We start from the raw sequence: 13,056 nt of genomic DNA on the forward strand, positions 1-13,056 counted from the left end.
TGATGCCACCAATGTTACCAAAGCCGACTTGCCAGGCACTTCCAATTGAGCGCCGATGGTGACCACCAAGGTTCATGTTAAACCAACACACTAAGTAAAGCGTAGTTAGAACGAGAATTCCGAACGGTACTACAGGAGAAAACTAACCGATGATGGGCATTGCCGTATAACTGCCTGATGCTACAGCGTACAGACCGAAAGTCTGCAGAGGCGTGTTGTCGTGGACGGAAATGAGAATCGCGAAACCAGTGATAGCCACGCAGATTGCGATAATCGCAAAACCGAATCGATGTCGTGTCTTGTCTGAGATGAAAGCGATAGTCATCGAGAAGAAAAAGGCCACAACCCAAGGAGGCACGCTATGCAACTGCGTCTGAATGCTGCCATATCCGTAAGTCTGGAAGATACCCGGCGCGAAGTATGCGTATCCATAAGCCGGGACGATGAGGCCGAAATACATAAAGCCACCGAGAATGACTTTGTAGTCTTTGAAGATGCGTCCGACGTCGCGCACGGTGATGCTGCGCTCAGCAGCGGAGCTGCCCTGGTCAGCGCGCAGGCGCGCTGAGACGAAGGCCTTCTCGTCATCGGTAAGCCACTTGACATCCTCGGGAAAGTCGGGCAAGCAGAAGAAGAAAAAGATGCTGACGATGAGGGTCAAGAGACCCTCTAGGATGAAAATCCAACGCCACCCCGCGTAGCCACGGATGCCGCCCATCTTGCCAATCGCTGCTGCAAGGAGACCGCCAAAGGCGCCAGCGAGTGTGGTGCTGTTGAAAAAGAATGAATAGCGGCGCTGGGCCTCGTGGCGGCGGTACCACATGCCGATGAGGTAGAACGCTGCAGGAAATAACAGTTAGCCACCACGCGCCAACGTGAGATCACTACATTGCGATTGCAATTGCCGGCTGGCGCTTACCTCCTGGAAACATGCCCGTCTCGAAAACACCCAGGAAGAAGCGTGTCGTGCAAAGACCGGCGTAGTTTTGCACGAAGCCTTGAAGCATCGTGACGAGGCCAAAGCCGAACATATTGATACTAAGCCAGACATGGGGCTTGAACTTCTTGAGGAGAATGTTGGAAGGGATCTCGAGGAGGACGTAGGGCACGAAGAAGACAACGAGGGCGTTGTTGTAAAGGGTGCCGCTGAGGCCCAGTTCGTCGGACAGACCAAAGACGTTTGCGTTGGCAATGTTCACTCGGTCTGTTAAGCGCAACTACTGTCAGTATTGGTGTGACACCGGGGTGACTGTGCCGCGATCGAGGAGAGGTCTGCTCCAACCATCGATCATGAAGGGAAAATACAAAAGCTGCCATTCAGGTCCGTGACTTTTCAGAGCTGAGGAACTCTCTTCGGACGGCATAAGGTGTGCCAAGTGAATGGCTGGGCGTTGGAAATGCGATGCGACGGATACGTCTCCGCGCATCGCGAGCGGGGACAGGACTCACCGAGGAAGGCCAATAGGTACATGACACACAAGAACGGGATCACGCGAAAGTCGATCTTGGTGATGAGCTTGGACTCCGTAGTGTGAGGGGGGCACTCGACTGGTGCATCGTCACCGTAGACCGGGCGGTCGACATCGGTCGCATGCTCGAGGGAGCGCGACGGCGACTCTGCCGGCTTTTTCTCCTGGTCAAACTGCATTTCGGGGGGTCGTTCGAGCTCGATGCTCGTTGCCCTGTCTGTATCTAACGGAAGATGGGACTCTAGGGCCGACAACAACGCCTCGCGGAAACAAGGCCGACGAGGGAAAAGAACCAGAGAGAAGTAATGATGCAGCGGTAGAGAAACACTGACGATCTCTCAGGGTGGCAGTCAGCTTATATTTCGTCTCATCACTATGACTACTGTTTGTGACAAGCAAGGTGTACTCGCCCTTTTTTTGCGCCCGACCTCGGCGCGGCGACTCACAGCCAAGACAGGGTCGGTGATCCTCCCGACTCCACAAACAGCTCTCAAAAGGTCGGACCAGCGCCAGTCTGGACCTGGAATCGACCGGCAGCTATAGCTTCGAGCAGGGATGGCTGCAAATGGTATTGATCATCCCCTGCCTCCTTGGCTTCCTTGCTTCTGCCCCCCAACCTCCCGGCCGAACCCCGCGTTTTCTTTGGTTGCAGGTGGGCTTCTCAATAATTAGCATGCAGCTCAGTGGCTTTGAGGTTAGAGAGCCACGCTGGCTCGGTCATGCGGGAGCTGATTAATCGATGCCACGGGCTTTAGTCAATAACGGCTTTCGCCGCGTGCCCGAAGCCACCTCTCATACGTTCCTTGTTATAAGCAATTCCTTATTTTCCGAAATTCCTTCCCGGGAGTTACCCGAGACCAGAAGTCAAACTCATGTTTGGATCGCCAAATCTTAAAATTGCCCCGTAATACTGTATCTAAGAGACCACAAGCTCCACCCCGGCCCCGGACCGGACTTAGCTCTGCTCCACACCGACCGCCGATGCAGGAACTGTGAGTAATCTTGTCAACAAATTCGTCTCTCTGTGATTTGCTCTCTGGCGGCAATCAATCGAATCATGTCGCTTCGCAGCTGAAGAGGTGGCCTCCGAGAGGGGGTGGCTATGGCTTTTCGGTCCGGTGGTTGTGGCAGTTGGGAGACAGACACACCGGACTTAATGATCGAGGGCGGAAGCCGCTGTACATCCGGAGCCCTCCACTACGTACCATGTTTGGTCTAGCAATGGCTGACAGTTGCATGCGACGGTGGTTTATGTAGCGTCTAGTCAACACTTCGCTTGCACGGCGATTATGACATACGTTCCCTACAGACACGCAAGACACACTCGACTTTGGTACCCCACAGATTTCAAGCCACGCGCTAGAGATGCAGGCCTTTTGTAGCCTCTTTATGCGGGGTCGGTATGTGTTCCATTTTCGGTGCCTCGGTTCAAGTCGATTTCGAAGTCAGGAAAGGCTGTTCACCGTTGTTTTGTCTTCGGCTCCGTCAATTCGTTTCCTTTTACGTTCAACTCCGAATCCTACAGTTCGAGAAATGCATCCATGATCGTTCGTGACTTTATGTCACATTGGAGGCAAGACTCAATGGGCCCATAAGGGCACCATTTTGATACAAGATGACCGAATTGAAACAAGTGGAAGGGTCGGCTGGAATAGTTATCCAGGCTCGAACAGGAGCTTCTGTTACTAACGCTTTTGAAAAGATTGAGTCTTATGATAACAGAAAGCTTGCTGCATCTATCAGGTCAAAAATATATCCAGCATTATCCCCTTTGTATCCGGATCTTTTCCCTAAATTTTCCAGAGATTAATCGTTCCGAGAGGAAGCAGTCCAGAATAGGAACAACAATTTCACAAAACTTCTTAACAGAAAGAAAACTAGATGAGAGCGTTGTCAAATATTTTCATGGTTGCTCAGCAGGTGTAATTTCAAACCCAGTTCATTATTGCATGCACTCAAGTCATACCTTCGGAGTTAACTTGACCTAGGAGATGAGTGTGTCCAAGGAGACTTGGCAGTCCTTGAGATCCTCGTCGTAATCCTCAACATTCTGCAAAATGTCTGGCTGCTGCCTCTCGCCTCATTACTCATGGGCTAACGCTTTGCTGGCAGAAGAAGATTGGGTCAAACTAGAGAAAAAGGGGAGAAGATGGTGGCAACTTGGGACTGGGGCGTAGAGTTTTCCTCGAAGAGCGAAAAGTCGTTTGTGTGATAGTTTTGAACTCAAAGGGTTACTGCCAAAGCTCTTCTCTACTTACAACTCTAAATCTCCTTCATTGAGACCTCTTCTGTTTGCATCCGCAATCCTTTGTAACCACTGCTTTCTAAGATGGCGGCGCCACATTACAAGCATTGTGAAGCCGCAGGCAAAGATGTATGCCGAGACAACAGCCATCCAGATGACATCCTTGATATATCCCTCTACCCACCCGTGTCTCACAGCACTTTCAAGGTCGTCCACATTCAGAAAATCAACACCCTCCTCAGTCAATACCTGCCAGATATAATCTCTATAGCCAATTGGCCAGTCCGGAATATCCCAGTACCGTGTCTTTAGTCTGCTTTGCTTGGCTATCTTGACATGATTCCTCAGTTTGGCGAGCTGGGTTTTGCTGAAGCCGGTTCGGACGGAGCCGATCGCCTGCTTGAATGATGTTGACGTCATGTAGGTCTCGTCCGCGTCCCACATTATACTCGCCCAAGTAATTGACCCATTGTAGTTAGGGTCGTTTCCTTCATAACGCCAAAACTTGTTCTCGTCCGGCAGAATTTCTAAGGGGGCATCAATGAATGTATCATGATAAGCGTCGAAGTTGGGATAGCTTCGATGGTCGTTGTCGAAAAAGGTGCGTCTATTAAGATTGCCTGTGCCCACCACCGTGATTGCGGCGGGCCATCTGCTTTGTTTGGTTTCGAAACCAGGAGATGTCTGGATGTGCTCATAGCGTGTAAGAAACTGCTTCTTTCTAAGAGGCTCAAGTTGCTTGACGAGAAGAGGCCAAGTCTCTCCAGGCTCTGATTTGACGTCGATGAGAAGGACTAGAGTGGCATTGGGGTCGGTTTTGAAGACGCCTCGGGGCTGGTCGTACGGCGTGTGCTTTGCCCAACTGGAATCAGGGTTCTCGGTTTCAAGTATTTTCAAGAGTGGGTCAATATATAACGCTTTGAGCGTGTTGTTGCTCGAGAGGGCGTCGCGGTCATGACCCACCAGTAGGTCTGTACCGTCATCACTGAGCCAGATATCCGCCTCAACCCCTGTGCACCCGGCTACGAGAGCCGAAAACAATGGGTATGGCCTCCAGTAGTCGTTGTGGGAATGACAACGTTTGGGGGTGACCGATCGGGAGTAATCTGCAAGCCAGAGGTCCAGGGCTTCTTTTGGATTCCCGTCTGCTGAAAGAGGCTTGTTGAAAATCAAGTCGTAGGGCACGTTTGAACGAAAGGAGCTAGGTTTCGATACAAACACCAAGGCGTAAAGAACAGCCCTGGATCATTGTCAGCATGACCTGCATCCTGGGTCATATAGCAAAGGAGTGGAGATCTCACAAGACTATAGAAGTTCCCACTGTGAACCCCAGAGCTAAACCGACCAGGTCTCTTCCCGAGCTCCGATTTTTGAGCAAACGCCATATGTTGTGAGGGACGAGATTCCGAAAGATTGATGGTAGAGACGGTTGAGTAGGACAGGTGAAATTTTCTGAGACCGAGTGCCGTCTCGTCTCATGGGTGAAATCACTATCTTCAGTCAAATTAAGCGATGGAAAGCTGACGGGTGGAGATGTAGTCGCCATGTCCCTCGAGCTATCTGGCACACGGGGCCCATGGTTGAGATCGAAGCTCATTTGGTCGATTAACTGGCAAGGCGCAAGAGAGACGAAGGAGAAGACCACGAACAAGCCAGGCGAGGTCACTGGGCAGAGAAAATCTCTGTTATGTGTTTGAAGGAGAGACATGTGGAGACTGCCAGCACTCTTCCTAACCGCGCCGCACAGCCGCATTAGATGTTGAACACAACATAGTCCGCTACCGTGTTTACGATATGCCTAGACCCGCTATTTTAGGCATCCGAATTAATTCAGTCGAGCCAACGTTGCTGCTGATAGGAGAATACGTAAGCTTGCAGTCGTCACGACGACGTTAGCTCAGATAACTGTTTGGAATCAGGACATGCGACGATACCAGAAGAGGCGGGAGGGAGTATGAAGGAAGGTGAGAAGCCAACATCGGGTCGCAACTGCAGCCCACGGCATTTTCAACCCGGCCAGCTCTACTCTAGCCAGTGTGGAACCAGAACACCTATCTTAGTTTGAAATGATCATTCTCCGTTCAGTTGCGTCACAGCGCCAAAGGATGCTAAGTAGCCGATCAGAAACAAATATAGGAACAATACACAGAATAAGACCTTCCTGGCCCACAGCCTCCTCATCCGCCAACACAAGTTTCTTAAGATTGAACTTTTTTTTAGGAGTATACTTGGACTTGATAAGCGTTAACTCCACCATTTTCAACAGCGTGTGCTGATAATTACTTGAACAGAGAGTTCAAAGTTTTTTTACTCGGTAATACTTTGGAGACAATCTTTTGAAGTCAACTGATAATCCGAAATTGTCAAATTATCCTCTCCGTAGATAGATGGTCCCCTCTAGTACGGGCAGCCCAAATGTGGGGAACTCGAATGTCAAAATGGCAGGTGCACAGGCCCTGGAAGAGCGCCAAGTGATCCAAATTTAAGAGGAGGCCAAGGTAACAAGATGAGGTGCGTTGAGGACAACCTAACAGATTTGGGTCTATACCACTAATTATGCCCAAATGGAATAAACCACTTATGTTAGACTTCGCCAAAGAACGACAAGTCCGTGGATGATGGACCACCGCATCGAGGACGCTATTTCAGGTGGGCTATCGCCGTGTAAGACGGTTGGGCTATTTGCCCCTAACCCCACTGAAATCAGGACCAGGGCCGAATTAGAATCTTCTCCGCATCAATCATTTAACAGATCAATATGGGTTGGGGTTTGCCCTAACCCGCTTTGCTCCATGAATGTTCCCGAATGCGCTTGTCATCCATCATCCACTGGTTCATATACCACGAGTTATTGGAAGGGTGGCCGAGTTGGTTATGGCGCCAGGTTAAGGTCAGCTTAACATCTGTTTCCTGGTGGGGCAACCCGCGCGAGTTCGAGTCTCGTCCCTTTCAATTGTGTTTTGCCGGTGACGTGATGAATGTGTTGGGCTCTACTTCTGTTTCTGTTGGATGCCTATTTCTTACCCGTAGTATATAATTCAACAAGTTTATTTGGGTATTGACACGATGCTTACTTACAACTTACTACGGTAATAGAGACATTTGTTGTGAAATAGTAAGCGAAGGATAACATTAACCCAAATGGCGTTAAAACAGTCAATGCACACTTGTTGTCTAAACCCTGTCCTGTCCAAATGACATGCGAGCTAAACACCTCACCTCGGTGACAAATTTTTGAGTTTGCGGTGAACCAAAAATGCCGCGGTGCTTGTTTGTCTATGTCAGGTGCACGAGCGTGGGTGGCAGTGCAAGCTGCTGATCGGACCGCGTTAGTGCTGGCACTGATCGGGTCAGGGGACGTGGTGTAGATAAACCCCTCACTGGGAGGCAACCCGAGCGTTTTACAAAGAAGATGCATCTTTCATAAGACAAAACTTGAATCGTTCTCCCAACTTGTTCAGTGCAGATATCGGCTTGGACGTGAACGCTTGAAACGAACGGGTTAGAGCGGGAGTTGCTTCGGCCGGGGCTTGGAAGGAAATTGGCGGCTCGGCAGCGGCGACCACACAGCGAAGAGGGTGCCCGAACAAGGTGATAGCGTTTAAGCTACATCCGCAGCAAGGCAGCAGGCAGGCATCTTTGATCATCGAATTCAAACCTCAGATGGAAGAAACACAAGCACCCCGGACCCCAGACTTGATCGACTGGACTCGGCCGCTGTCGCCATGGAGTGATGGAGATTCGGCCACGCGCGCCGCGGATGCCATCGGCGGCATCGATCCAGATTTGGAGGCGGATCAATACGTTGCTGCCAGCGCCACTGGCAGTGTGAGCACCGAAGTGTCACCATGCGTGTACCTCACGATACATCGGTTAGTCTGTTGTACTTCGACGTTGCTTCCGCTCAAATTGCATTCACTCACATTGAAGGTAATTGCAGGATTCGGCGTCTTGTACTCGCAAGTATAGGTATGCAGTGTTGATAATCATCCATATGCCATTTTCTGATAGATCTCAGATGATCCTTATACGCTGGACCAACTTCGCGAGCCGCGGATGAACTCTCTGGTTGTCCGACCTCTCGTAGATCGTCTCTATGACCCCGACGACCCTACTATTGGTATGAGTTCCCGCGATTGATGACTCTTCCGCGACAACATCAGCTCACAAGATAGTAGTCTACTGCCTCCTCGCGAACCGCATCCAATTTCTGAGGCAACATACTAGCACCGCACACCATACTGTTAACGTCGCCCGCGCTACTCTATGCGAGCTTGTCGCCAGTCGCGTGTTGCGTCGGTACCACGAAGATCATCCCGGTCAGATCGGTCTCCTCATTTTGGCGCACATATTGGTCGAAGGTTTCGACCCCTTCCAAGGCGCACCCGAGGAGGTTGAGAGCGAGTGTCGACAACTACAGTGGCCAATTCAACGACGAGACGGACATGAGAGGAAACTCACGACTTTGGAGCTGGCAATAATTTCAGAGAGCAAACTCTTCCTGAGTTCATCGGCATGCCAGAGGCTGGTAGATGCTGTCTGGCACGGCGTGGTGACTTATACCCCCTTGTCTTTCGTCGACATTCTTCCGGATCATTACGAGTATGCCTCGGTTTCGCTTTACGAACCGCACAGAGCACCGCTTCTTGATGTGAGACGCCTGGTAGTACCATGGATCTGACAGATGACCGAGCTGTTCCAGTTCATTACTCTCGTTATCTTATACTTATTGACGATGGTGAACCGAAGTAGTCCTACTCTGAGTGGATGGGAATGTCTCTTTGCCATCTACACTGCGGGATGGACTCTCAACGAGTTTGCGGCCATCATTGAACACGGCTGGGCCGTCCACTCTCAGACCCTGTGGTCGTTCCTCGACATCACGTTCAGCTTAATTTTCAGCTGCTACGTTTTCGCCCGCATCTACGATACCCTGAGCTACCAAGGGGTCATTGCCGACGGATACGGCGTGCACATTCTCTGTCTCGCGGCTCCAGTTCTACTCACCCGTCTTGCCTTCACCCTACTGCCGGACAACATTGTCTTCATCGCCATGCACGCTATGATGAAGGATTTTACTCGCCTGACCTTCATCTCCGTATGGTGCTTTATGGGCTTTTTTCTTGCCCTGCAATGGTTAATAGGAAGCAACGACACGACCGCTGGTTTCGGGGATAAAACTGCTTTAACTTGGTATGAGACGTGCAAATGGCTCATATGGACGTGGTTCGGCCTGGACGGTACTGGCATTGACCGTTCCAATGAGTTTCACCCAATTTTGGGCCCAGCGCTGATGATCGCATTTGCGTTTCTTGGCAACATACTCTTTCTTACGATTCTTGTTGCGATCCTGAGCAATACGTTCTCAAAGCTCATCTCCGATGCACCCGCAGAAATCCAATTCCGCCGCGCGGTACTCACATTTGCAGGTGTGAAGAGCGACTCAATATTCGCGTATCCGCCCCCATTCAACCTCCTTGCCCTTGCGGCACTACTGCCTCTTAAGTCGGTGCTTAGTTCGTGCTCCTTTCACGAAGTCAATACTTCACTCATCCGCGCCCTCAATGCACCAGCGTTGATCATAATCAGCGTCCTCGAGCGGCGTCGTATAGCCCACCCGCGTCGCGCACGGTCACAATCTCTTCTTAATTGGAGCTTCAGCGGCTTCAACCCACACGGGGACATTCAAGCAGTCTTCAAAGTGGAACCGCCGCCGAATGTGGAGCGCGAGTTGGAAGAGTTGGACAACCTGAGCGACGTCGGCTTCGCTGAAAGCGAACTGGGTTCCAGGGTATCGTGGGACGTCGGCCGGTCAAGATCGAGACGACGGCCGACTAGGAGGAGACGTCCCGGTAGAATGGTGTCGCCAATCAGCGTGGTATTTCCCTTGCCAAGTGTGCAGCGTGTTGGGACAAATGAATTCGAGCCATTGTCCGGATCACCTGTGAGGCAGTTGTGATTTGGCTTCAACTTTGGCGTCAACGGATGAAAACTTTAGACAATGTAGTGTCTAGAAAGTGGAAGAAAGGTTCGAGGTGGTGGCAGAATGCATCTGCGCGATGCTGGCAGCGCACGGAGGCAAGCGTCAGCTATAGATGAAATTGTTACTAGGCACTCAAGTACAGTGGGGTTCTCAGCTAATCTGAGCTAAAGAAGCTCGAATCTACTGTAACGCCGTTATTGAAATGCTGTTGTGGAACCAGCAACCAGCTTGTTAGAATAGTGTACTTGGCAGTTAATCATATCTAATAGAGTTTAGGAGGATCCTATGATGTGGTTAGGGTGGTTATTTATCAGCTCCGGGCTCCCGAAGTGGGAGCCGATTAGAAGCATAGACCAACGGCACCTTTTCTCTTGCAGCAGCAGCTCCATTAGTCGGAGTGGAATCCCTGCCGCGGAAACCTTGGACGAGTTATTGAGTCAAGTAATGGGTGATCCTGTGCGTTGATATTGAGGGGAGTTTCACAACGTATCCACAAGCTCCCGGACGGTCCGCCAAGCCCGCGAAATAAATATTGAGGTAAATCACCATTGGAACATTCCATAACAACAATCAAAGAAGCTTTATAACCCCCATTTATCTGTCCGTATTGGCATTCTCAACGGATTCTTTAGATTCGTACACGCGTTCCGCGGTGTAAGTAAAGTTTGGAAGCCCTGCCCAAGTGTTCCTTGGTAACACTCTACGGGCTGTATTGTGGACCATACGTACTCAGGCATGATGCACGCCATCGCTTCTTTCGTAAAGTCTGACATAACAGAGAGGATGTACCAGAAGGAAGCCAACACCCAAAAAGCAAATTGTTCGCCATCTCGTGGCCCTCGACAATCATAACTGACATTGTCGAAGCAAGGTCTTGAACCTAGACCTGGTGGCGCAAGCCACAAGCTTCAGCTGTTCATCTTGTCCACCAATAACGAAGCAACCGCGAAGCTAGACCGTCTCTTGACAGCTTGACTCGTCATTACCTCACGTTTAGTTGGCCAAGAGCCACAGCGTGGTGCTTGAGCCTCTCGGGAAATACAAGCGTGCTTAGCCACACCGCAACAGGGCGGAGCCGTAATTGGCGGAATGTTCAATCGTAACTGTCCGTCTGTACTCCGCATGCAAGCCCTCCCCTGTGACTCAAGTGCCGAAATGACCGCACTTACAGTTGGATGCTACCTTATCGAAGACGTTCAGATGAACGCAATCGGGTCAATTGCAAGGACGAGGTTCTTTGAGAAGAGTCTAAGAGACGGGATCCGACTCAAAACTCCGGAGACCGGATTTCGCAAAGTCGTAAGAATAAATACTTGGTGACTATCCTTTCCGAACACAAGCTGCAACAATAACCTTCCAGTCCTTACCAAATTCATTCGTTCATTTACAATGGTTGCATTTTCCCACATTCTCGCTCTGGCTGCCTTGGCTACCGCTGCTCCGACATGCGGCGGCCAATATGCACGAATTAGCCCTTCAGCTAACTCTCTGGTCGTTGATGCTACCGGCAAACAAGCCAACAGCTTCACTACCCTTAACGAGGCCGTCCAAGCCCTGAAAAACATCACAGACGAGCAGACGATCTTCATTATGCCTGGTACATACACCGAGCAAGTCCGGATTCCCAATTACAACGGACCTCTTACCATCCAGGGCTACACCTGCGACGCCCGCTCTTACCAAAACAACCAGGCCACTCTGACCAACAACCTGTCGCGTACCGTTGCCAACATTACCAGCAACGACCAGACCGCCACTCTCCGTCTATGGGGAGACAATATCAAGATCTACAACCTCAACATCGCCAACACGTTCGGTCAGGCCAATAAGAACGGCCAGGCTCTTGCCATCAGCGCTCAAAAGACGAATCTCGGCTTCTACGGCTGCAAGATCACCGGCTACCAAGACACTATCTACGCGAACGAAGGAAGACAAATTTATGCCAAGTCCTTCATCAACGGCGCTGTCGACTTTGTGTTCGGCCTCAGAGCGGCCGCCTGGTTCGAGACCTGCGATATCCAGACCATCGGTCCAGGCTTCATTACCGCCAACGGCCGCGACGCCGCCAACAATACGTCCTTCTACGTCTTCAACAAGGCCAACGTCACAGGTACCAGCGGCCCGGCGTCAGTCACTCTCGGTAGGCCATGGAGACCGTTCTCGCGCGTCGTCTTCCAGAACAGCGCTCTCAGCGACGTCGTTAAGCCCATTGGTTGGTCAACCTGGGACAACGTTCAAAGCACTGACAACGTCTTTTATAAGGAGTACCAGAACACTGGACCTGGTGCGGAGGGTGTGAGAGCGAATTTTAGCTCCAAGCTGGATGCCCCTATCGACTCTGTTACCGTTCTGGGCGAAGGATTCGAAAAGGAATGGTGGGTGGACGCTGGCTACTTGTAAAATATTACATAGAGTAATGGATTCATCTCGAAAGCTCCATATATGTATTCACTTCGTTCAATGTTTTCCAACAAGCGTACACTATGATTAGATCCACACATGAAAAGAATATGGTAGACTTCAATCGTTCTTAGTACCCAGAAAGATTCGGTGGCACTGCTCGGTCAACTCTCATCTTGAGGGTAATGAAATCGCAGCGTTTTAAGCCTCAATAGAGAGGTGAAACCTGATTTCAAGTATTGTGTTTCCGCGTCAGACCCTTCGTGGAGCAGGGATGCAGAAAACGCCACAAACCCTCGACCGGCTTCTCGGCATTCAACGCGGGGTTTTGCCACACAAAACGGCTGGAACCTAAGAGTCTATTGGTGGAGTCAAGTGAGTGCAGCCCCTTCGTTGCATATGCAACAGGTCAGTCGGCTGCAGCTATCATCTCGCGATGGCGGATAAAGCTGGCTATGCAGGGTTGCAAACGATGTTGTGCGATCTCGGATATTTTTCTACCATTCCCACATTTTCTAGCTCATTGGTCATGCCACGGATAAAGGCAGGTATTGATATGACCCTGGTAACTCAACGGTTGAACTCAAGAAAGGTTGTTATTCTTACAATAATTAAAATAATAGGCTTCTACGCCATAAACAGTCAATGTGAAAGTAGGTATAAGTTGCACCATTACCAAGCTTTTATACCTTATGAAGCATCAGCTTCGGATGAATTTTTGAATGAACTTGTAGGCTGAATTGTGTAGTAGTACTAGAGTGACGAGTTCATTCTTTCGACTTCCCAGCACTGAGTGCCCCAGAGACAAGACTGAGATCATCACTGAGTCCCGTCAGCTTGAAACTCAAGCGCTTTAATTCATCAGGTTAACAAACTTCTCTTGCTGTACAACCAACACTGTCATTACTGCGAGCCAACGACTTGGCGAATTTTCACGATATCTGGTTAGATAGATCCTC

At 50.3% G+C, this 13,056-nt stretch overlaps 4 protein-coding genes and 1 non-coding gene across 5 annotated transcripts; 3 read left to right on the forward strand and 2 right to left on the reverse strand.

Moving 5' to 3' along the window:
- Positions 1–142: 142 nt before the first annotated feature.
- On the reverse strand, positions 143–1,648 carry ColSpa_10847 (MFS transporter prlL; the record flags this gene model as incomplete). The annotated part of the gene is made up of 3 exons (XM_049277059.1): positions 143–840; positions 920–1,204; positions 1,450–1,648. The coding sequence occupies 3 exons, from the start codon at positions 1,646–1,648 to the stop codon at positions 143–145; spliced, it is 1,182 nt and encodes a 393-aa protein (XP_049133016.1).
- A 2,075-nt stretch (positions 1,649–3,723) lies between these two features.
- Positions 3,724–4,158, reverse strand: ColSpa_10848 (altered inheritance of mitochondria protein 6 ARB_06966; the record flags this gene model as incomplete). The annotated part of the gene is made up of 1 exon (XM_049277060.1): positions 3,724–4,158. The coding sequence occupies one exon, from the start codon at positions 4,156–4,158 to the stop codon at positions 3,724–3,726; it is 435 nt and encodes a 144-aa protein (XP_049133017.1).
- Positions 4,159–6,567: 2,409 nt separating this feature from the next.
- ColSpa_tRNA_284 lies at positions 6,568–6,666 on the forward strand. The gene is given in 2 exon segments: positions 6,568–6,605; positions 6,623–6,666. It is a non-coding gene; the product is annotated as a tRNA-Leu (tRNA).
- Positions 6,667–8,449: 1,783 nt separating this feature from the next.
- Positions 8,450–9,673, forward strand: ColSpa_10849 (calcium channel YVC1; the record flags this gene model as incomplete). Its single annotated transcript, XM_049277061.1, has 1 exon — positions 8,450–9,673. The coding sequence occupies one exon, from the start codon at positions 8,450–8,452 to the stop codon at positions 9,671–9,673; it is 1,224 nt and encodes a 407-aa protein (XP_049133018.1).
- Positions 9,674–11,086: 1,413 nt separating this feature from the next.
- Positions 11,087–12,097, forward strand: ColSpa_10850 (pectinesterase; the record flags this gene model as incomplete). The annotated part of the gene is made up of 1 exon (XM_049277062.1): positions 11,087–12,097. The coding sequence occupies one exon, from the start codon at positions 11,087–11,089 to the stop codon at positions 12,095–12,097; it is 1,011 nt and encodes a 336-aa protein (XP_049133019.1).
- Positions 12,098–13,056: the final 959 nt, after the last annotated feature.

Source organism: Colletotrichum spaethianum (assembly GCF_022836535.1).
Source record: "Colletotrichum spaethianum MAFF 239500 DNA, contig39, whole genome shotgun sequence".
NCBI classification, from domain to species: Eukaryota; Fungi; Ascomycota; class Sordariomycetes; order Glomerellales; family Glomerellaceae; genus Colletotrichum; species Colletotrichum spaethianum.